Genomic DNA, 23,187 nt, shown 5'->3' with positions numbered 1-23,187 from the left:
GGAAGCAAATAAACCGACATAAAAACATCAAAACATCTGAGACACAGCCAAAACAGCCAAGGAAGAATGGTTAAAAAAAACTGTGGTACATCTACTCAATGGAATATTATTCAGCTGTCAAGAAGAACGATATTATTCTATTTAAAACCAGGTGGTCCCAACTAGAAACCATTATGCTCAGCGAAATGAGTTGATCACAAAAGAATAAATACCATATATTCTCTCTCATATAAGGAGGTCAACATGGAAAGGGTAACTCCAACAGTCCATTGAGCGTCTGCTGGCTGTGTTGGCTATTTCTATTTTTAAATGTGGCTGTTAGAGTGATTTTCAAAAAATAAATAGAAAATGAACAAGTTTTATCCTCACAGAGAAGTAGAAGCAATGAAGAGGAAAAATGGAGCCTTTTTCAATTGTCAAGTAGAATATCTGCGATGAAAAAATAATTGGATATACTACTTCAGAAAGGCTGAATTTGAGGTTTGTATAATTGGAAGCTTCTTTTGTGAAGAACAACAATTTAAATACAAGAGGATAGCAAGTTACATGACCTAACATGTGCATAACTGGAGTCCCAGCAAAAGAGGGAAAGCCTAGGTGGGAGCAGAGTGTGTGAGTGATGGTTGGAGTGTTAGCCATTGGATGAAAGGCATTAAGGTGCAGACTTAAGAGTGCTCAGATGCTGAAAGTAAGGAAAATGTCCAGCCTGAATTCTGTACCCTTTGGAAATATCATTATGAAGGTGAAGTAAAGCTGTTTAGAAATGAAAAAATAGCCAGGAGAACTAATTATCAGCTAGAATGCAGAGTAGGAAATGCCAAAAGAAAATTTGGCAGATGAAAGTTGGAAACTATGTAGCAGACGGTGGACACCGGTAGGAGTGTGAACTGGGCTCACAAAAAACCTTGTTTTCTTTTCTTGCATATATAATTGTCAGTGAAAGGAATTAAAGAGACATTGTCCTATGGATTTTTAAACTTACATATCTAACTGTAGCCCTATACGGTGTCAATGTTTCTGCATACTACATATTATCTGTAAATGCTGAATGTAGTAAGTAGTCTTAAATAGTTACAGTCTTCCTCCTCCAGACCCCTCTCCTCCCCCTCCCAACTATAATGACTACAATATAATTGGAGGACCCATAGATATTTGGTCACTTTTAAATAAATATTAATCACATTGCCTGTGATTAATATTTATTTAATATTACTCAATATAAGCTTGAGCAATTACATGGAGTTGATGTTTTTATATCTCAGAAAATGGTTTTCATTGTATTTATATTTCAGTTAAGATAGAGAAAACAATATACTGTATCTGTTCCTTAATTAAGCCAAAGCGAGCAGAGATATTTGGACAGACAAGGCCTTGTAGGTAAGTTATTTGATATACACTTTCCTGGGTCATTGGAAGTACATTGTTGGTGACCAGGGAAATATATTTTAGAACCATTAACAAAATTTACAGAATATACAAAGCTTACTTCTTGATTATATAGTTGTGGATATTAGTTGATAACAGGAAAAGGAATTTAAGAATTGATTTTTAGTTACCTTTGAAATTTGAAATGATTTCTAATGAAGAAAATAAATTATTCTTAGAATGTTTGTCTCTAATTCTGGCAAATTGTTGAATTACAGAATTCAAAATAGTTATACAAAAGCATAAAATTAAGAAATATAGTTTCTGTTTCATAAGCATTATAAATATAATAGATATAATAATGTATAGAATATATAAAAAGTGACAATTTGTCATAAGAAAATATCATAAATGTAACCAGATTTTATATAGCTTTATTTATATACGTTTTGTGTGTGTGTGTGTGTGTATATATGTATGTATGTATAAAACACTTATTTGAAAGAGAAGCTGCTGCATTTGCTGGTCGCTCTCGTTAGGGTGAGTCAGGTCTGGTTCAGGAGCCTGTAACTGTGGCATATACCGTGACACTCGAACCATTGCCTGCTGCCCTAGATGGCACATGATGGCTGCAACAGGATGTGGAGCTGGATTTGGAACCTGAAGGTTCTCACAGTGTGTGGTGTGCCATGCAGGTTTTGTTGTTGTTGTTAAAGATTTATTTTATTGGAAGAGTTACATGGAGAGAGGAGTGGAGGAGAGACCGTGAGATGTTCTGTCTGCTGGATCACTCTCCACATGACTGCAACAGCCAGAGCTGGGCCATTCTACACCTGGGAGCCAGGAGCTTTTTCCTAGTCTTCCAGGTAGGTGCAGAGATCCAAGGTGTTGGACCGTCCTCTGCTGCTTTCCCAGGCCTCAGCAGGAGCTGAGTAAGAAGTGGGGCTGCAGACTCAGACCAGTGCCCAGGCAGAGGATTAGTGGGGTATGCCACTGCACCAGTCCTGTCCTGTACAGTGTTCTCACTCTGGGTCAAGGGACCCTCAGCTTGATCATTTTCAAAATGAATTTTTAAGACATTTTGTATACCTATTTTTAAACCATGAAAGACCTTCACAAAGTCAATTCACCTATTAAAAAAGCCCCTCAGAATGAAATTATATAGAAAAAGTACCCTGTTTATCTTGATTAGTCTGTTAGATATAAGCATTGCTGTGGTGCTCTCAATCGTGTGCACACTATGTCACTTGTGAGCAGACCCTCGTGAAACCTATGAGGACGTCATTACAGGAATGATTCTTTAATTTGTTTTTATTGTAAAGTGAGATATGCAGAGCGCAGGAAAGACAGGGAGAGAGGAAGATCTTCCACCCGATGATTCACTCGGCAAGCGGCTGCAATGGCCAGAACTGAGCTGATCAGGAGCCCAGAGCCTCTTCTGGGTCTCCCACGCGGGTGCAGGGTCCCAAGGCTTTGGGCCGTCCTTGACTGCTTTCCCAGGCCACAGGCAGGGAGCTGGATGGGAAGCGGGGCTGCCGGGATTCTGGTGCTGGCGTGGCTGAGCATTAGCCAGTGGAGCCATCGTTCAGGGCCCCATTTTTAAAGCTTCAGTGTCACCACTAAGGATCGTGATTATGACATCTTATATGATTTGGATTGGTCATCTGCATTGTTTAAGTGAATCATTGAATAATTGCTAGTTGTTTACCTGTGATTTTGAGCCTTTCTAATTGAGCAACTCAGACATTTCTGATTCTTTGTTAAATATTTGAATATAATGACAAGGAGAAAATTCTTCAGTAGAATTAAGGGAAATTCTGGTAACTGGAAAGTTGTCATTTCTGTGGGTAAATGTGCTTGGGCTACCAGGTTTCATTATTTGAAGAGCTATTTGGGACAACTTCCATGACCCTGAAAGTTCCTCCATAACTGTGGAAGCTGTGTAAGGCTTGTTTACTGGCACGGTGTGCTCTGTGCCCACAATTTTTCATTGAATAAGTACGTTGCCATGTGGAGACACAGAGGAGCAGTTGTGGTTTGCAGGGGGGAGGGGCACCTACTTCCACAGTGACTCTACACCCTAAAACGATGTGGGTAGAGTTGTCTTGGTAGGCAAGGAGCGTTGCAGTGATGGCTTCAGAAACTTCACCAACCTGAGGGGGAGAGCTTTTTTCTTTTGGTTCACTCTCCAAATGGCAGTGATAAAAGCTGGGATTTGACAAGGCTGAACCCAGGAGCCGGGAGCATCACCAGGTCTCTTCTGTGGGTGACAGGAACCCACACATGTGAGCCACAGTCTGTTGCCTCCCCGACACGTTAGCAGGAAGCTGAATTAAAAGCAGAGGCAACATGGCACCGCAGGCTCTGATGCAGGATGGAGGCACTCCAAGCAGTGAATAGACCCTTCCCGTATATCCCAACCGTGGGGACACCATGGTGTATCACTTACCTTGCTCTTAGGAGATGGGGAGTCCCTAAACTTGGATTTCATTAGCCTATTGAACAAGTTTTCACTTGATATGTTTTTTCTGGACTTTGCAGAATAACCATCTTGTTTCTTGTTTTCAGAGAAACTCGATCTTGATTGTATTGGTTTAAGCACTGTTTAACCGTTCCTTTTACTTTACTTCGCTGTGGTCTTTAGAGGCTAAAGCATCAGCTACTGAGTGCGTTGAGTCAGGTTTCTGTCCTTCAGTGTATTTCATCTATAAATGGTGTTAAAAGGATTCATTTATGAATATAAAATGCTGAATATATAGAACACTGTTGTTAAGTGTCGTTGGAGGGGAGACTCAGTTCTATGCTCTATGCCATAGTGAATACCCAGTTGTTAGGGGGCATTGGTTAAGTCACCGTAACAGAATATGGGAATGGCTCCGAGTCAGAACTGTTTGTGCCCACCACGTGCGGCTCAGATCTAGAGACTGTTCATTCCAGTTCTCATTGGAATAGTCCAGGATTATTTGGCTAGGATTGGGGTTACATAATTTGGTTTGAGCATATAGTAATTAGAGTTAATGGAATTAATATGAAAACTGAAATAGGACTTCCTGACAGTCTAAGTACTGTGGCTTTGGGAGATAGATATTCTTATGAAAGGAAGCGTTGGAAATAGTTTTCTTTTGTTCATTTGTTTGGCTTTTTAATTTTTACTTGTTATGATATGGTTCCATAGTCACAGGAATTTCCCATTTTGTTTCTAATGTGGAAACTCTGATATAAAACAATGTTTTTTTTTTAACTTTAGCGGATTGTTTCATTGTGCTTAATTTAATAAATTTGCTGAGTGCCTTCTGCCAGGACTTTTCTTTGATGGTTTCAACGGAGTGAACATAGAATTATCCTCATCTTCATGTAGTATTTCATAGAGGAAATACTTTATTGAAAGCAACATTGTTGTTGGATTTATGCTTAAGTTAAAGAAAATATTTTTTCAAGTCTGCTTTTGGACCTAGAGAGGGTAGGGTGAAGGATTAAACTATGTGAAATTTGCTTTATGTCCAGTTTGTCATTGACCATTTCTTAAACTAATTGAAAACTATATGTGACCTGAAGATAATTGTCTATTTTAAACTTTCGTAGTTGGTTTAAAATGTATACATTCATAACTAGCTCGCCATCGGAATCTTTGTTACCTTTAGTACAGAAGGGTTTTAAGTTTATCGCAAAGATATTTTGGTGTCTGAACTTTCACATGAGGAGCACAGTAGGAACAGAAGTCTTATGCTCATTTGCCTGACTACAAATGCATAATTAAAAGAATCTGTCAGCAGGGGTCGGGACAATCAGTGTGCTCTGTTGCTTCGTATTATAGAATTACTTTGTTGTTCAAACAGATATTGTAATTAGAGAACAATTTTAAACTTCATAGGACAGTAACTCATCAAGTGTTTTTTCTGATCACAAACACAGTTTCTCAGATGTTGATTTCTTTAAGACTTATTTCTTTGAGACACACAGCGATAGACAAAGACACAGAAACAGAGAAAGGAGATCTTCCATCTGCTAGTTTACTCCCCAAAGGGCCACAATGGTTGAGGCAGGGCCAGATTGAGGCTAGGCGCCCATAACTCCATCCAGATCTCTTACGTGGATGGTAGTCACCCGAATACTTGGCTCAAATGCATCAATTGCTTTCCCAGGTCCATTAACAGAAATTGGAAGCAGAGTGGCCAGACTCAAATTGGCACTTAAGGGCCCGGCACCATGGGCTAGTGGCTAAAGTCCTTGCCTTGAATGCGCTGGGATCCCATATGGGTGTCAGTTCTAATCGCAGCAGCCCCACTTCCCATCCAGCTCCCTGCTTGTGGCCTGGGAAAGCAGTCGAGGACGGCCCAAAGCCTTGGGACCCTGCGCCCATGTGGGAGACCTGGAGGAGGTTCCAGGCTTCGGATTGGCTCAGCACTGGCTGTTGTGGTCACTTGGGGAGTGGATCATCGGATGGAAGATCTTCCTCTCTGTCTCTCCTCCTCTCTGTATATCTGACTTTGTAATAAAATAAATATATTTTTTAAATTGGCACCTTAATACAGGATGCCTGCCTTTTAGGTGATGGTTTAATTTGCTCTGCCAGTGCAGCAGCCCCTTCATTTTTTGTCAGTATATAAGCAATTTCGAAAGTGAGATTGAAGATGTTTTATGAGAAACTAATGATTTGTATTTATGAACAGAAGGAGTGTTAATCTGCTCTGACTCACTGGTAATGACCTTCACCTTTTCGGAAACTTAATATGTAAACAGTTCTTTGTCTTAAAGAGTAAATGGTTTATCATTTTTAAATTTCCACCATGCCAGTTTATTAGGTAATTCTCTAAAGATAATGTGTTTCTGTAGATACAGTAGACCTTTGTATAGGTGCTATTTTCCTACTTGTTATTATTCTTCATGTAACTTACAAGGTAACTGTAAGGGCGCTTCACCTGGAAGCAGGAGATTATCCAAAAGATGGAAGAATTCTGTCCTCCCTAATTTGTGATGCAGTTTTAACACAGTTTGCTGCACCGTGTGGCTCTCATGTACATACTATCTTGTACTAGGAGTTATTTGCTATGAATCCATTTCTGTGAATCCTGGCTCACTGTTGCACCTTACTTTGTTTGAAGACTGAAGTTTGGTGGTTTGAAGTTTTGAAAATTTTATAAACCATGTACTTGTTTTTGCTGTCATTTTTTTTTCCATTGCTTTTAATGTTACTTGAGTCGTACAGTTTTCCAGAAGACCGTTTTTTATTGTCCTCCGTTCTTCTGAAATATTTAAAGTTGGCATTGAGGGGTTATAAAAAGAAGGAAAAGCACAATCTTTGATAGGATATAAAAAACAGACTCCAGAAAAGTTGTAAGAATTGATCAGGAAGGTAGTAATATAGCAGGAATGAAATGAAGGCGAAGATTGTCTTGGCTGGTAGCTTGGGATCAAAAAGGCCCAGAAACTTAGATAAATTAGCAAGCAGGAACATGTGGAGGGTTATAGAGGAAGAGATCCAGGCGTCAGTGTAGCATGGTAGGAAATACAGCAGATGATAGACCATTGGATGCAGTCCAGTCATGAGCTGAGTGATGACATTTTGGCCAAGAATGGTCAGTGATCCCATAAAATTATGTTTTTAATGATGTTGTGGCCATTTTCATTTGCATAGGTCAATGTGCCAATGCATGATGACAACGGTGTCTGCCTTCATGTCTCGGAATGTGAGCCTTTCTTAGACGAGGCCTCACACTCTTTCAGTGATGCCCTTCAGTAACTATTACCCAGTTATCCAACTGAGCCAACAGTTATTTAGTGTTAAATAAGACTGAATTTTGTGTATTTATACAGTATAAAAATCAATAAGACATGATTCTGATGTTAACTAAAGGCAGTACAAAAGATAATTGTACATTGCTGTGTGATACAGGAAGAATCCCAGATAGAGGTGGTAGCATTGCCTACGGATGTGTCAGAGTGTGTGTGGGTATGTAAATCATGGACTGAGTGGGAAATAGCACTGAAAATTGGTGTGGATTTAATGCTGAAGCAGTGCGGCGCTTCAGATTTTCCCACAACTCTAGTTGGTACTTGAGCTATTACAATCATCCATACATACTTTAAAAACTCCAGAAACAGCTGAGACTGTAGTTGACTGTGGGCATGTTGCTCGGGCAGACAGTGAACTCCAGTTTGGAGGATGCCCCCTGTCCGTCTGCAGATGGATGGCAAGTTGGCAGGTGGGCAGAGCTGCAGGTCCAGAAACAAGCTGGCACAACTGTGCTGGAAAGCATACAATTGTGAATATACTGGTGGGACTCAAGGAAAAGCACTGTGCTTATATTGCTGAATAACATTAAAAAAAATTCATTAGGAGCCATGAGGGTTGTTTTTTCTTGCCTTGCAATGTTAGTTGAAGTGTGACCATAAAAAGAGCTAGTGCTGTAGGGCACAGTTTCTGGAAGTTTATCCATTTTGTCATCCTGACTTTGTTGCTTTTCAGTATTTTCTTTGTCCTTAATTACTTACTGAAATCAGAAGTAAGCATCCAAAAATCATATCCCATTGACCTGATTTATGACTAAATGATAACTTTGTAGACATGTCTTATAATATTTGGTAGTCTGGTTGCTTTTGGTATGTTTCACAAATGTGGCACAGGGAGAAATTTTACTATTGAATAATATTCAACTCAAAACTTAACTGTTGGGGCAGGCCCGTGGCCTAGTTGTTTGTACAGCTGCTGCTTGGGACATCCACATCTTGTGTTGGAGTTCCTTCCAGCTGTCTCATTCCAGCTTGCTGCTGCTGTGCACGGTGTAGACAGTAGTTGAGGGGTCCTTGCCCCCATAGGGGAGACCCTGAGAGTCCTGCTGGCCCTGCCCAGCCCACTGGGGGAAGACCTGAGCAGGTCAAGATTAGCCGTTCTGGCTGTGTCTGTGTCTGCTGCCTTTCAAGTAAAGTTCCACCTGGAAGTTGAGATGCTTCACTCACTGCTTCCATAAAGCATGATCACGAGTTGTAGTTTAATTCTCTGTCAAGCAAATAGTTGCTGCTTTTAAATCCCTCTAGCTTTTGTTTCCAATGTAGTAGGAAAGTAATGGTTTCTGTTTTTAAAGATTTATTGTTATTGGAAAGTCAGATATACAGAGAGGAGGAGAGACAGAGAGGAAGATCTTCTGTCCAATGATTCATTCCCCAAGTGACTGCAATGACCAGAGCTGAGCTGATCTGAAGCCAGGAGCCAGGAGCCTTTTCCGGGTTTCTGATGCGGTTGCAGGCTTTGAGCCATCCTCTGCTGCTTTTCCAGGCCACAGGCACTGGATGGGAAGTGGGGCTGCTGGGACATGAACCAGCACCCATACAGGATCCTGGTGTGTGCAAGGCAAGAACACTTGCTGCTAGACTAGGTTTTTATTCTAGAGCTTATTCTAGAGCTTTATTCTAGAGCTTATCTGAACTGTTTTTTATAACAAATGTTGCTGATGTTAGTGTATATGCAGCAGCAGCTCAACGCAGTATGCATCCGTACACACATTTCAGTGTCTTTGTATACTAATTACTAGATCAATGCTAATTCCAGTCTACATTTGAACTGTTTCCCCTACTTGTGTATTAACTGAATTTTGCTGCCGCTTTGTGTGTATGTTACTGTATGGTGGGATAGCAGTTGTGGATTTCACCTTATTGGATAGATATTTTTGTATTCTTATAAATATCCTTGAATTTGTTCTGGTGTTAAATTCGTTGGGAAGGACTTATGCTCTTAAAAGTTTCTGGATAATTCTGGAACAGTGTTCAGATAGGGTGCTTTGGTGTACTTTGCCCTCGTTTCGAAAAGATAAAGTCCTCCAGTTTGGCTTGGTGTGTTAACCATGCACTTTTATCTCAATTTCTTTGGGCTGATCGTTTTTCTGGCCTCTGGGGTTTCCTGCTTAGGTGAGTGTTGGGTTCAGCTCTCTCCTGGACTCTGAATCCCTCCTGCTTCTGCTTCCCTGGCCTCCCTGTGTAGTTTCCTCCCGCTGAGGGGCTCCTGCCAGTGGACTGACGCCCTCAAAGGCTCGCCTGATCCCCGTTTCTTTCCATTGTTCTCACTCCTCTTTCCAGTGCCTTGAAGCTGGTGTTTCACGTGTTGTCTTCTTCTGGTGATTTTGGTTTCCTTGGCTGGAGGCAGAAGTCTCTTAGACTATGAATTTCGGTAAATATTTACAGTTTTAAGCACAACAAATGTTACAGGTTAAAAAAGGAAATGTGGGCCTTATACCCTCTGTTAAGATAGCAGTATTCCACGTAAGAATGCTTGGCGTTGTCTCCTAGCTTTGGCTCCTCATTTCAGCTTCACAGTGTACATGCTCTGGGAAGCAGTGGTGATGGCCCAGTTAAGGAGGTCTCTGCCGCTGGGAGAACTGGGTTGTGCTTGGAGCCCCTGGCGTTGGCGTGCCAGGGCCTTGGCCTTTGTGGGATGGACTAGTGGATAGAGGAAAGCACCCTTCCTGTTTATGTCTTTCTCACTCCCTACTTTTTAGATAAGATGAAAATTTTATTGGGACAGTATTGTCAGCATTCTTCAAGAAAGTTAAAAGCTGGGTTTAATAATTAATTTCCATACTGTAACAGAGATGTTTATACATATTTTAGTTTTGCTTTTCTGAAAGGGAAAGCAGTGTTGGGGGGAGATGAGAGAGAGGCCTGTCTTGCCTGCTGATGGTTCTGTGCCTGAGTGGCTGCAGCAGACAAGGCTGGGGACAGGTTGAAGCCAGGAGTCAGAAACTAAATCCAGGTCACAAACTGTGATCCAACAGGGTCGGAAGTGGAGCAGCTAGCATTTCAGCCAACAGTATGTGATGCCACTGTTGCAGGAGGCAATTTAACTTGCAGCACCAGCCCCTGTACTAAAGCTGGTAGTTGAAGCTTAACCCAGGCTCCCCAGAACTTAGCAGGAGTGCAATTATTTGAGCCATCACCACTGCCTCCTGGCTGGTCATTGACCGGAAGCTGAATACAGGTCCTGGTATCACCTGCCCTGAAACCCAGGCACTCCAGCTTAACTCAGGCTCATTGGACTCCTTAGTTAATCAGTTTCTTAGGATGCCCTCTGGGCAAAACAAGAAAGCTCATAGTTCCATTTATTAGTTATTTACTTCTCATACAGCTTAGTTTCTTATATTAGGATATGACATTGAAAGTTTGTATTTTCATTTTATTTGAATACATATCGAATACCTATTACTTATTAATGGCATCTGCGTGTTTTTGTATGATGTCCAAATTATCAAACATTGCAATCAGATTGGATATTTTTACCCTCTTTTCTTGTTCCATATTGGCTTTTACATGGACTTGCTCTTTCCTTTTTTTTTTTTTTAAGATTTATTTATTCATACTGGAAAGTCAGATATACAGAGAGAAGGAAAGACAGAAGAAAAAGATCTTCCTCCTGTTGATTCACTTCCCAAGTAGCCACAACAGGCCAGTGCTGAGCCAATCCAAAGCCAGGAGCCAAGAGCTTCCTCCAAGTTTCCCACACAGGTGCAGGTCCCAAGGCTTTGGGCCATCGACCGCAGCTTTCCCGGGTCTCAGGCAGGGAACTGGATGGGAAGCGGGGTTGCTGGGACATGAACCATCGTTCACATGGGATCCTGGTGTGTTCAAGGCTAGGACTTTAGCCACTAGGCTACCACCCTGGACCCATGGAATTGCTTTAAGTTATTCATCTTTTTTTTTTTTTTTTGCTATTTTATGATTCAGTTTCATAGGCTCTGGGATTTCCCTTCCCTCCTTCCTAAATCCACCCCCCTTGATTTCCTCATGTAATTACAGTAGTACAGTCCTTCACAGACAGTCCTGTATCTGTCATTCTGCTATTTGAGTGTATCCTGACATTGTAGGTATGAACAAGGGCAGGGCATGAGCTTGCTTTTAACTTGTGGTTATCCAAAACGCCAGGTTTATAAATGCGGTATGATAGAATGTTGAAATAGCCAAATCACTTGAGTTAGTAATTTACATAGTATGCAAACACTGATTATTGCTTTGCTTCCCTTGAAATTTCCTTTTTCTCTTCTCCAGATTCTTAACCAAGTTAGTTCTTTTTGATTACTGTTTTCCATGATGCAGCTTTGTAGGCACAGGGATTCTTCCAACTCTCCCTTCGTGTTTTCTTCTTAGGCCAATCTTCCCTAGGTTATCAATAGTAGAACAGTTATGAGTTTAACTTCCTGTTATTTAAATGTATCATGGCGTAATAAGTATAGACAAAGGTAGAAAATCTAGTGTCAGTGTAAAGGCATATTTAGATGTTTTATTGGGAGTCTTGCTTTCTTTGGGAGTAGAGGTGGGTACTGCAGTATATCTATTTCCAAGTTCACGGGTCTGTTTCACAGTTTATTCATAAGGATATATGTATATACATGTTTACGTAGTTCTGTTCATTTTGTGTTTCCCTTGAAATTTCAAGTATCATTCTAAAGATGTTTACTGAAAATAAGAAGAATATATCATCTTATTGAAACTTATTTCTGGTTTTTTTTTTTTTGGCTGATCTCAAAATATGTGTTGTGGTAGAAAGCTGTTTGGTTTTCTCTGGCTAGAATCTGACAGTTCAGTAAGTAGTGACTTCTAAGTCAAGGGCCCGGACAGCAACAGGTACTTCTAGCTGTTGCCTTTGCTGCTCTGGGCTCTGAGCCAGATGCATTTTTGTATACCACTTATGTGTTTATAAACTTATTTTTTAAATTTAGTGTATGTAATTAATACATTGCAAATTATGTTATCTCTAAAATGTAAAGCAAGAACATATTATGAAATTGTATCTTTAGTGGAAAGTATATACACATTATGTATGTGCTTAAAAAGCAGGAGAGAGAAGTCTTCAGTCTGCTGATACATTTTCACATGTCCATAACAACCACAGTAAGACCAGTGCTGGGACAAAGCAAGAACTGGAGCCCGTCTGGGCTTCCCCTGTGGGTGACTGGGACCAGCCGCTTGCACCGCATGGCTCCCTCACTATGGCACTTAATAGCAAGCTGCAGTCAGGAGTGGAGTTGGAAACATGCGCAGTCTGATGCAGGATGTGGGCGTCTCACATGGGGTCTGTGCCAGACACCCACCTCACCCAGCGCCACTTCTAAGAAACAGCCTTGTAAATCGACAAATTTCAGCGTGAGAATATTCCTTGTCAGGCTACTAGGCAGTAACAAGGAAATGAAATGTCAGTATTGTTTGTGAAACTCATAGTTGTGACTTGATTTAATTGGGAGTGATCTTAGAGTTCACTTTTTAAAATGTAAAGTTTATTAGGAAAGTTAAAACTGTTCTTAAATTTATTCCTTGTTGGGATTATAATGAAATGTTTAATAATTACTACTTCAAATAAAGTAACACTTCAGTTATAAAATATTAACCTTTGCAGATCCCTTGTCCTAATTATGGGTGCAGCTAGTGGCATCAGAAGCAATTGTGGAAAGTGGAAAGAGTTTTGAATTTGAGAATGAAAACTTATTTAGCTCTTAAGTTGACAGTTCATTAGATATGTGATTTTGAGAGGTCTTTCTTATCCCTGGCAACATTGTGTTTACTTTAAGGAAACTGGAAATTATAGCCCACTTCTTAAACTGTTTCACTTGGTGAGTTAATGATGATGCCATATATAGAGTTAGTTATTGCTTAGAAACACTGTATAGTTTGGGATTCTCATGCAACTATTGTATCTTTAGCGTCTGATTCCTAGTGCATAGTAGGTACTCGTCAATTATTTATTGTAATGTCATTTAACCTAATAGTCTTACATGCAGACAGAGAGAGTGTGTGTGTGTGTGTGTGTGTGTGTGTGTGTGTGTGTGTGTAGGGTGAAGATTCGCATGGAAATAATTGATAAGGTGTCTAATGTCACTATAGTGAAATAATGCAGACTTATTTTAAAGAGAACTCTTTGAAAAAATAATGCACCACTGAATAACCATCACGTTTGTGACAAAAAGGAAACACAGAGGTCTCCTGGGAAAAAAGATGCAATTATAATTCATGAGCACGTGATGAATTTGACTAGAGAAAAGAGATTATTTGGAAGATTATTTAGAAGGTGCTATAATTTGTTGTTGATGTTGTTGTTGTTGTGGCTGTTCTAACTCATACTGGTTGTTGACCTCGTTTCATGGCTTCTCACTTATGGTAATGTATAGTGATGGAGTACTGGGGTCTATCATATACAGACGTGGGGGTACAATGGAACATGCATCCCTGCATCCAGACGAAAGATTGAATCCCAGTGAAACTGTTGGACGTGTGTAGACAATGGGATGCTGGACTGTCTGACATTGTCTGTACCAACAGTGTCGGGGTACACTTAAATAAGAGACTGATGGAATTATGATTCCTTATGAAGGACTACAGTATTGTAACAAAATGGGAAAAATCTGATGGGGGGGTGGGAGTTTGGGGGGAATCCCAGCGTATACAAAAATGTACCACATAGTTCAAAATTCAAAATAAAAAGTAAAAAAAAGAGAACTCTTTAATAGTGTGTTTTATAATTTTTTTAGGAGGAGCAAAATAGAGGCAAGCCCAATTGGGAGCATCTGAATGAAGATTTGCATGTACTGATCACTGTGGAAGATGCTCAGAACAGGGCAGAAATCAAACTGAAGAGAGCAGTGGAAGAAGTGAAGAAATTATTGGTACCTGCAGTAAGTAATTATTTTCAAATCTTAAATTTGGGCTTCACTCCTAGTAGTCAGCTTTATTTTGAATTAATGTTTATTCTAATATAGTACAACTTATCATTAACTAGAACATAGAAAAATATAGCTCACTTAATGTTTGACTAACGGACAAAAATACACGTTTTTAAGATTCTTACCTAGAAAATCCTTTTCCGACCTATTTTTGCGTAGGAGTTGTGGAGGGGGGGCAACGTCAGTAATGACTGATTTTCAAAAATAATATTCAACTCTTGAGTCAAAATATATCGGGGAGGAATGTGAACTGAGCACATCAGCTGGATGCTGGAAGCTGTTCAAGTGTGTTGACGCCTCTCCTGCCCACACGGAGCCAGGCGGACTGCGCTGGGAGGATGCTGATGCCGAGTGGCTCAGGCTGGGGGTGCTTTGTTCCTATCGCCTGTGGATGCCGGATACCTCTTGGTGGCATCGCCTTATCGGCTACAGGAAGATGGGTGAACTCTAAGTGTAACTTTTGTTAATGTACAGGATTTACTTAGTTATTTCGGTGATAGTAGAACTGTTACATTTTCATTTTATCTTAAATAGGACATAGAATAATTTTTTTTTTTAAAGATTTACTTTTATTTTTATTACAAAGTCAGATGTACTGAGAGGAGGAGAGATAGAGAGGAAGTGGAGCTGCCGGGATTAGAACCAGCGGCCATATGGGATCAAGGCAAGGACCTTAGCCACTAGGCCACACTGCCGAGCCCAGACATAGAATAATTTTGAGGGTGACATCTCATGAGAAATTACTGAGCCACCTTTGTTTTCTCATTTTTCCTCTATTTCATCTCTATTCATCTCCCTTGGTTCTGCTTCACATTGTCAGGAAACTTCTTAATAATTAAAAAAATGGCATTTAAACTATTACTAGAGTATTACATCCAACAAAAATGTTTTAATGTTTGCATAAATGAGTACAGCATCTGTTGTCTTTATTTTCCCATTGGTCTAATCTTTATTACCCAGTTATGTTAGTGTCTTCTACAAATAAACTCACAAATCAAAACTACTTTCCAGTAACTTTATGTAATGAATTCCTTTAAGTTAAAGAAATCTTTTAAATTCTTTTGATTTTATAAGGAATAGAAATAAATAGATTCAACAAACCAGAATTTCTGTTGGTACACTGTTATGTAATCCTCCTTTTCTTACTTGCTGGTTTTGAATACATTGTATCAGAACGGGGTTTTTTGGAAGCGTATTTGACTATTAGGTCTATGAGTAATATCATAGACTTATTGCTAAGTATATCAGAAAATAAGCAGCTCATGTGGTGCTAAGCAGTTAAGCCCCATAATATAATAAATAGACTGGTGGAAGCTATGAGTGTCCTGTTAAGTTATTCTGATAATTCTGCAATAATAATTCTAGTAATTCTTTAAGCTACTTCCTTAAGCTAATTCTAAAAGGTATTATCCTGGCGTATATTTTGTGTGGTGTGCTGTATGATTGGTAGATCTGCATCTTTGAGAAAGTTCTGGCTTCTTTATGTGTATGAACTAAGAGAGTTATAATGATCTATTGCTGTATCTTTGGATAGGGAAAGTGACAGAAACTTCAGTTTTACGTGGTTTCTGTTCTAAAAGGGAAAATAGCACTTTTGATGATGTGTGTTTATCTTTTGAAGGTACAAGGTTGTTATTTAACAGATCACAATGATTACTATTTTTTTTAAATTCTGTTGAGTTAATGAACTTTCTTAGGATTACAAATCAAGAGTGTTAAGTACATACTTTAGGGTATGGTTTTTATCCAGTGATTAACACTTGCCATACTTTCCGCTTATATGAATGGTTTTAGAGAATTTGTGTTAATCAAGCTGAATGTTAAGCATTTGTGATGACAATACTAGGAGAAACAGAAATTTAAGCAAAAAGAACTCTCCATATTGATGATTACTATCTTTGTAAAAGTAACCTCTCTATAGCCTTAGTAGAGAGAAAATGTTGCATTAGAACTTTATTCGGGTTTGTACATATACTAAGAGATAAGAGCTCTGTTGGGTCGCTGGTTTTCTCTAGGATGCCACGACAGCCGGGGATGGACCAGGCTGAAGCCAGGAGTTGGGAATTCAGTCTGAGTCATGCGAGTGGGTGGTCTGGTTCCAAGCACTTCAGTTAGTTCTGCTGCCTCTCCACCTGCATGGGAGCAAGCAGCTGGAATCGGGCACTGGGCCGTGCGTGTTGCCCCGCCAGCGTGGGTAGTGGGTGCAGACACCCCAGGCAATGTTTGCAGCGGCTGTGCCATACATCTTCCCAGAGCAAGCCGTTTATTTGCCAGAGCAGGAGTTCTGTGTCATGGGACCTTGGCTCTGCTGAATGTCGTTCAGTAAACTTGCCCGCTTTGGGTACTCAGAATTGCCAATTTCAGGACATTCTTCCTCGTGGTTCTGGAATGTCTGTTACTTACACAGGGACATCTGTGTTGTTCAGAGTGGCCCAGCTACTTGATCTTGAATTGTGTGCTTTTATACTAAAGGAACAGAAAGGAACAGAAAAAGTGAGCGTTTCATGTTTTAGGATGAATGCTCTTGTTCCCAGGAAAGGAAAGTTTCCTCCTAGTCCTTGTTCCTTGGTCATTTTTCTGATATTGATTACTTTCAGTTAACACTGGACAATTTATTCTTTTCATTGAAGTTGGATTACAAGAGAGATTTATATAATATGAATCCAATCTATTCTTTCTTTTCCTTCCTAATGTAGCTTAATCAATGCCTAATTCTCCATTAAAACAAAAAAAAATCTAACAGATGTGTTCATGATTTTTAATTGGTACACAATATTTGCACAGATTTGTGATGTATAATGTGTGATATTTTAATATGTATGCAGTATAAATTAAGCATGTGTCACCTGAAGCAGGCAGCCTTCTCTCTTGTAGCTATTTAAACTGTGTCATAAATGGCTGTTAGCTATGGTCATCTTGCAGTGATCTGGAGCACAGGAGCCTCCAGCTGGTCTCCCCCTTTCCTTTCTCATGATCTGTGAATCACGACTGTACACATTGAACATCAACTTTTCAAGCTTCTGCTTATGCGTGAAATTTGTTTCTTTTATAAAACTTTGTATGAAAATACTACTCTTTGTAGGAACAGAAAAGCTGAAAAAAGGTTTAAATAGTAACCAAACAAGATATCTACTGTTCAGTGATGAATACGGGGTAACCCCTCATATCCCATGCTTTTAATTCTGTGACTATTTCAGTAATTGTGACGATTTCAGAGTTAGCACATGTGGTGTGTTTACACATTGATCAGTCTGTATTAGTTTATGTGGGACAAAGGGACATAATTGATTAATAATACCAGCCTTTTTTTTTTTGCCACGTATATATCTTTTTAAATAAGATATTGTTTGGGTAGTTTTAGATCATTAACATTTTCTTCTTATTATTAGTTTGCTTTTTAAAGACTAGCTGTGTGTGTTACATTCCTTGGTGTGCTGTTATTTACTATTTGCTGCACATTGTTTTTAATCTTTCATGCATAGTAATAATGTTCCAGATACCATTATGACAAAATACTGGACAGCATTTACAGTGTTTGTATTTTAATGCATGTATGAATCTGTGGAGCCCTGTATTCCTAACTTCTTTGAAAAAAGTGTAGTCCAGATTCAAAGCCCTTCCCTAAAGGTCTCCCCAAGGAGATGTTTCCAGGACGGGGTGTGTGTTTTGAAGATTGTGAACCATTTTCTGGCACTTAGCAGAAACTTCCTTCACATCCATCTTTACCTGTGTGATGTGGTAGATACTTGTTACACTCTTTTGTGTGCTCTTCTCTCCTGAGCATGTAGAAATGCTGTTCTTGCTCATTTCACCAAAGTTCCAATGACTGTTGAGTCTAGTTGTGCTCTCTTCCAGCCAAAGCATTTAGTAGGCAGTGCAAGGACCTCCGGAGTAACTTCATCCTGTCCTGACGCCTACAGAGGTTGTGTTCTTGAGTAGCAACAAACTGTAGAGACACAGCCAGCCTGGACCCCTGAGTGACAGTGTGCGGCACAGCCTTCTCTGTCTCTGTACAGGAAATAAATTGTTGGATTGCACTACTGTGATTTGGGGGCTTTCCCAGCACCTCCCCACCCCCCATGGTAGAATTTTAAATCAGTGAAATACCTTAAAATGTGTAGCTGTGAGCCAGGTTGTGGGCCTGGCACAGTGGTTTAGCCATACCAAACATTTCAAAGCATCTCATATCTAATGTTGCGAGTTCTCATTACCTGGGACTGTGTCAGGCATATAGGAAGCTTTCTACTAATGATTATTATATGAGGAAAAGCATTAGTGCTGAAGTTGGTGTAAGAATTTGAAGATTCAGGAAGATAATACTTGGATACTTACTATGGGAAATGCAGCCTGGTTTCAGTCAGTATTTCCTACCTGTGATACATTACTAAGTTACAGTGTATTGTGTCAACAGAAAGGTTAAAGCATTGATCTTTCTGATACATCAGGGCTCCCCAGACTCAAATGATTAAATCACTTCACCCTGCTGCTTACATAGTTTTATCTGTGATAAAATACAACCTTGTTGGAATATCCAAGCTTCACATTAAGGGCTGACAGTTTCAGAGTGGCCCAAATAGATCAGCTTTATTTATTTATTTTTTAAATTTTTTAACCAGAGGATTGACTTACTCAAAAGGCAGGGTGACAGAAGAGGGCAGAGAGGTGGTGAAGTAGCAGGAGGGAGGGAGAGGTTTGCTTGTTTACTGCCCAAATAACTGCAAGGGCTGGTCTTGTCTGGGTCAAGGCACGAGTCTGAAGCTCCATGCGCGTCTCCCACATGGGTGACAGGTGCACATACCTGTGCTAGCACGGAGCTGGACCAAGAATGGAGCATCCAGAACTTGAACTAGTGGGCTAGCAAGGGAGGCTAGCATCGCAGATAGCAGCTTAACCAACTGCCACACAAAGTTGGCCTCGGCTTTAAACTTAAATATGGTCCTACTTTGTGAGGATGATGTGGCTTAGGGTGAAAATTATGAAGCAAGAGTCAAAAACCATTGGAGTTGATGATAAATATGGTGGCTGCCATAGGACCAGCATGATGGCATAGTGAGTAAAGCTGGCGCTTGTAACAAACACTAATGTTGCATAAGTGTGCTGGTTCGAGTTCCGGCTCGCTGCTAATGTGCCTGGGAAGGTCACAGCAGATGGAAGCCATGTGGAGAGGGAACCAGTGGATGAGACCTTTCTGTCAGCTCTTTGCCTCCCTGTAAACTCTGCCTTTCAGATACATAAATCTTTAAAAAAAAACAGCTATGTAACGGCTGCTCAATTCCGTGAAACACATGACTGTTTCTAAAGCAAACTAAGGCACCCAAAAACCCGATACTTGATTTTACACTAAGCTGCTTTAAGTGCTTTTTTCTGTGGTGCTGATCTGCAGTGTCATGGTGTTCATTTTCTCACATGGTTTCTGCCTTAATTACTTTTGCTGATTCACTTTTTAGATGCCTAAAGCAGCTGGGGTGGAGCCAGGTCAGTGCCAGGTGTCAGGAACGCAGTGTGGGTAACCTACCTGAGAGGGGCTGTCACTTGCTGTCCCCTGTTGGGGTGCACTGGCAGGATCCCAGCTGGACACAGGACAGGACTGGTATTCAAGTTCCGAGATGACTGTGGGCATCCCAAATGGCTTCTTAACTGCTCTGCTACACTAACACCCCCGTGACTTAGAACACCTCAGACAAAGTTTCTTTGGGGATTTCCCCAATCGAACTGCTGGACTCAGAACCCTAACCATGAAAAGACAGAGGACAGAACAAGTCAATCAACCACCTCAGCTATATGTTGGCAGTGAAAAACCGGGCAAACGGAGGCTCTAAGATGGACTATGTCAATCAGTGCATTCTTCAACGACCTCATCATGCTAGGAATGGCGAGATTGGAAGTGATTCGTAACTGTTGAACTATCAGAACCACTTGAGCAAGACCCTCGGAGCATGCCCCACATCAGGGACCTGGGGTGGGTGGGAGACTGGGTGGGGCTTCTCTCTTAAAACTCCCTTTACTCAGATACATGAAGGAAACAATGTGGAAATAATAGTCCTACCCACTTCTGTAGCCCTTGAACCTTTTCACCCTAATTAACTATGTTAAGATTGTCAAAAATATAATTAAAAAAATGGGAAAAAATACAATCATAGTGTGACTTTTTTTTTTTACTTCCACCTTTACCATTAAATTTGTTCTTCCAAAGTGTAGTTCTTCCAAAGTGTAGTGCTTCCAGTGACCATAGCATGTATGATGCTGTCTTACAGCTTTCTTCTTCTTTTGTTTTGTTTTGTTTATTCACTCAGCCTTCATCTCTTGTCTTGGTTACTGTTGTTCTTTGTGGTACCTAGGATAGTGTCAGCACATAACAGTGACACAGTAAGTTAATAATAAATAAATGATTGAGTTTGGTAGGAAAAAGTCAGGATTTGCTGTTACAATACAGCAGACAACTGAAGCTTCCCGAGTTGTCAGTGAATTGGGTTTTTTCCTGACTAGATCAACTGGTTGTTAGGTTGTAGAATGCAGTGTCTGAGAGTCACAGCTGTGCGGAGTCACACTCCTGTCTCGGTGTCCTCGTCTGCAGGACTGGCCATCAAGCTATCACTCCCGCTGTTGTGAGGCTTTAGTGGGGCACCAAGGATGCTTGGCGTGGTTTGCTGCTTCTCCTTGGACGTTACCTGAGGGGTGCTCTCACACATGATGTGCTGCTCTTCCCAGATGCTTCTCATGAAAGCAATTCGAGAAAATCAAAGGAAATATAGTTTCCTGCCAACTCTTACGATTTCTAGATAGGTTAGGCACTCTTTAAAAAACTTGTATAAGGCTCATGGATTTATCATTCCTTTAATATTTTTAAGAAATAATTATGGCTTCAAAATATTGAGCAATCTTATAGTGACACGTAAACAAATTCAGCTGTATCTGTTTTTTTTTCTTGCTATTCATGTAAAGTTCTAATGGAAAAGATGTTTCAGTAATTCTTCTAAGATGTGTTTTTATTAAGAACCATGCAGTGAGTTAAAACTTACAGAAATGAGTGACTCATTAATTTCATGGAAATGGAATAAAGCATATCAGATTCATAGTAGGAAAGAAGATAATTTTTAATGGTTCGTGTAATTTTAGATTTTGATTCCCATGAATGCCAGTATGGTCTTTCTCTTAGATTTTTTATGAAATCTTTCTGAAATTTCCATGTGTTTCTTGTTTCAGAATTTAGGTTAAGGGTACATGACAGAGTAGGTAGCACCAGGAATTTCCCCCCCAATTTACACAATTGCACTAGCAGAATCTGTCAGTGCAACTCTGCTGGAACTCGGCTGGAGTCTTGGATTGTAATTGCAGTTAATTTTTGACAGTTTGGGTAGAAGATACTGTGCTGAGAACTCAAACTATTGTAGCATGATACATACCACTTTCATGACCTAGGGTGGGCAGAGAAAGTACCCCACCCAGTAGAAGTAAGCAAAAGCTAAGGAAAAAGAACTGGTGTACGTGGGGAGATGCTGTGCAGGGTGACTCAGACGTCAGTCCTGCGGAGTGCTCAGAGCCCGGCCAGTGTGGACTCCTTTCCTCGCAGCCGTCCATTTTCCACATTGTGTATCATCAGGCCTGAGACTGAATGGATCAGTGAGAATGTGGGTATAGAAGGAGAGACCAAGGCCTGAGCCTGGGGTGTTTCTCTGACTAGTTGTGAAGAAGAAAATGACAGCAGAAGGCAGAGAGGAGTCAGAAAGTAGCAGAAGGAGCAGTCACCTGTTGGCTAAGGGATGGAGGAGCATCAGTTACATTGTTTCCAACTGAGGACTTCACCATCAGGTGTAGCAAATTGTGGGTGGTTATGAGTTTCTCAATCCACTTGGCTTCAGGGCAGAGAGGTTATAGACTGGTATGAGTTCAGGAAAAAAGTGTCACAGCAAGGAAAGTCGTTGTGGTTCTGCACCTCACGCAGCCCCCACAGGTTTCACTTTTCATGTCAAGACGATCTTTACCGCATGTGAGTCCCGCAGTTCCTGCCCCACTTCCCTTCCATGCTGTCATACACACGCAACACCATACAGGAGCCTCTGTGTGAATGTCCAGTGCTGGTTACTTCCCTTCTTACTGAAGAGGAAATACTGCATAAAACCTGAGTGTACTTTTAGTTTAAATTGTGTGAATATACTTTCGGCATAATTTTTAAGATCTATTTATTTTACTTGGGAAAGAGAGAGAGAGAGTTGGACAGTCCGTCACATGATTCACTCCTCAGAATGAGTCCCAGCCCGTGGAGCCGGGAGCCAGGAGCTTCTTCCCAGCTTCCCCGTCAGGTGCAGGGGCCCAAGGCCTCGGGCCGTCTCCACTGCTTTCCCTGGGCATAAGCAGAACTGGATGTCAGGTGGAGCATCTGGGATTTGAACCTGCATTTGTATGGGATATTGGTGCTTCAGGCAGAGGATTAGCTTGCTAGTTGACCATGCTAATCCCAACAAGTGCATTTTAAATGTTAATGCTTAATCCTGTTGAAATGTCTAGGTTGCTTCCTAGGAAGTCTGCACTAAGTTACAGTGCTGCTAACATGACAGGAAAAATGGCTGTTTCCCAGCATCAGGGCTAGGTATTACCAAGCCTCTAAAACTGTGTCTTAACTATTTGTTGTTTAAGGTCAATTTTATCATCATCTTTTATTTATTTATTTTTTAAAGATTTGTTTTTTATTGGAAAGTCAGATGTACAGAGGAAAGATAATGATTTTCCATCTGCTGGTTTACTCCCCAAGTAGCTGCAGCAGCAAGAGCTGAACTGATCTGAAGCCAAGAGCCAGGAGCTTCTTTCGGGTCTCCCACATGGGTGCAGGGTTCCAAGGCCATGAGCCATCCTTGACGGTTTTCCCAGGCCCCAAGCAACTGGGATACGAACCGGTGCCCATATGGGATCCTGGCATGTGCAAGGCGAGTACTTAAGCTGCTATGCTACTGTGCCGGGCCCCTATCTTCATCTTTTAGACTGTTATACAGATCTAGGGGAATGTCATTTAAAGAATACATTTACTTTTTCCCCTGCAACCTCGCCAACAAGTGTTGTTGGTGCTTTTATTCATGTGGGCCAGTCTTACTGGCGTTAGGTGGTACCTCATTGATGTTTTAATTTGGAT

General features: G+C 40.6%; 1 protein-coding gene across 6 annotated transcripts in view; it reads left to right on the top strand.

The window, feature by feature from the left end:
• QKI (QKI, KH domain containing RNA binding) overlaps positions 1 to 23,187 on the top strand; it is a 143,205-nt gene that overhangs the window by 87,663 nt on the left and 32,355 nt on the right. For all 6 annotated transcript variants that reach the window (XR_009244292.1, XR_009244272.1, XR_009247620.1 and 3 more), the window contains exon 4: positions 13,872 to 14,015. Coding sequence is in view for 3 of the 6 variants with exons in the window: in XM_058654874.1 (XP_058510857.1) it covers positions 13,872 to 14,015 (144 nt within the window). In the remaining 3 variants the exon portion in view is untranslated. The remainder of the gene's footprint in view (positions 1 to 13,871; positions 14,016 to 23,187) is intronic.

Source organism: Ochotona princeps, chromosome 1 (assembly GCF_030435755.1).
Source record: "Ochotona princeps isolate mOchPri1 chromosome 1, mOchPri1.hap1, whole genome shotgun sequence".
Classification (NCBI taxonomy): domain Eukaryota; kingdom Metazoa; phylum Chordata; class Mammalia; order Lagomorpha; family Ochotonidae; genus Ochotona; species Ochotona princeps.
Note: the sequence above shows the minus strand (reverse complement) of the source record. Positions and strands in the feature narration are given on the sequence as shown.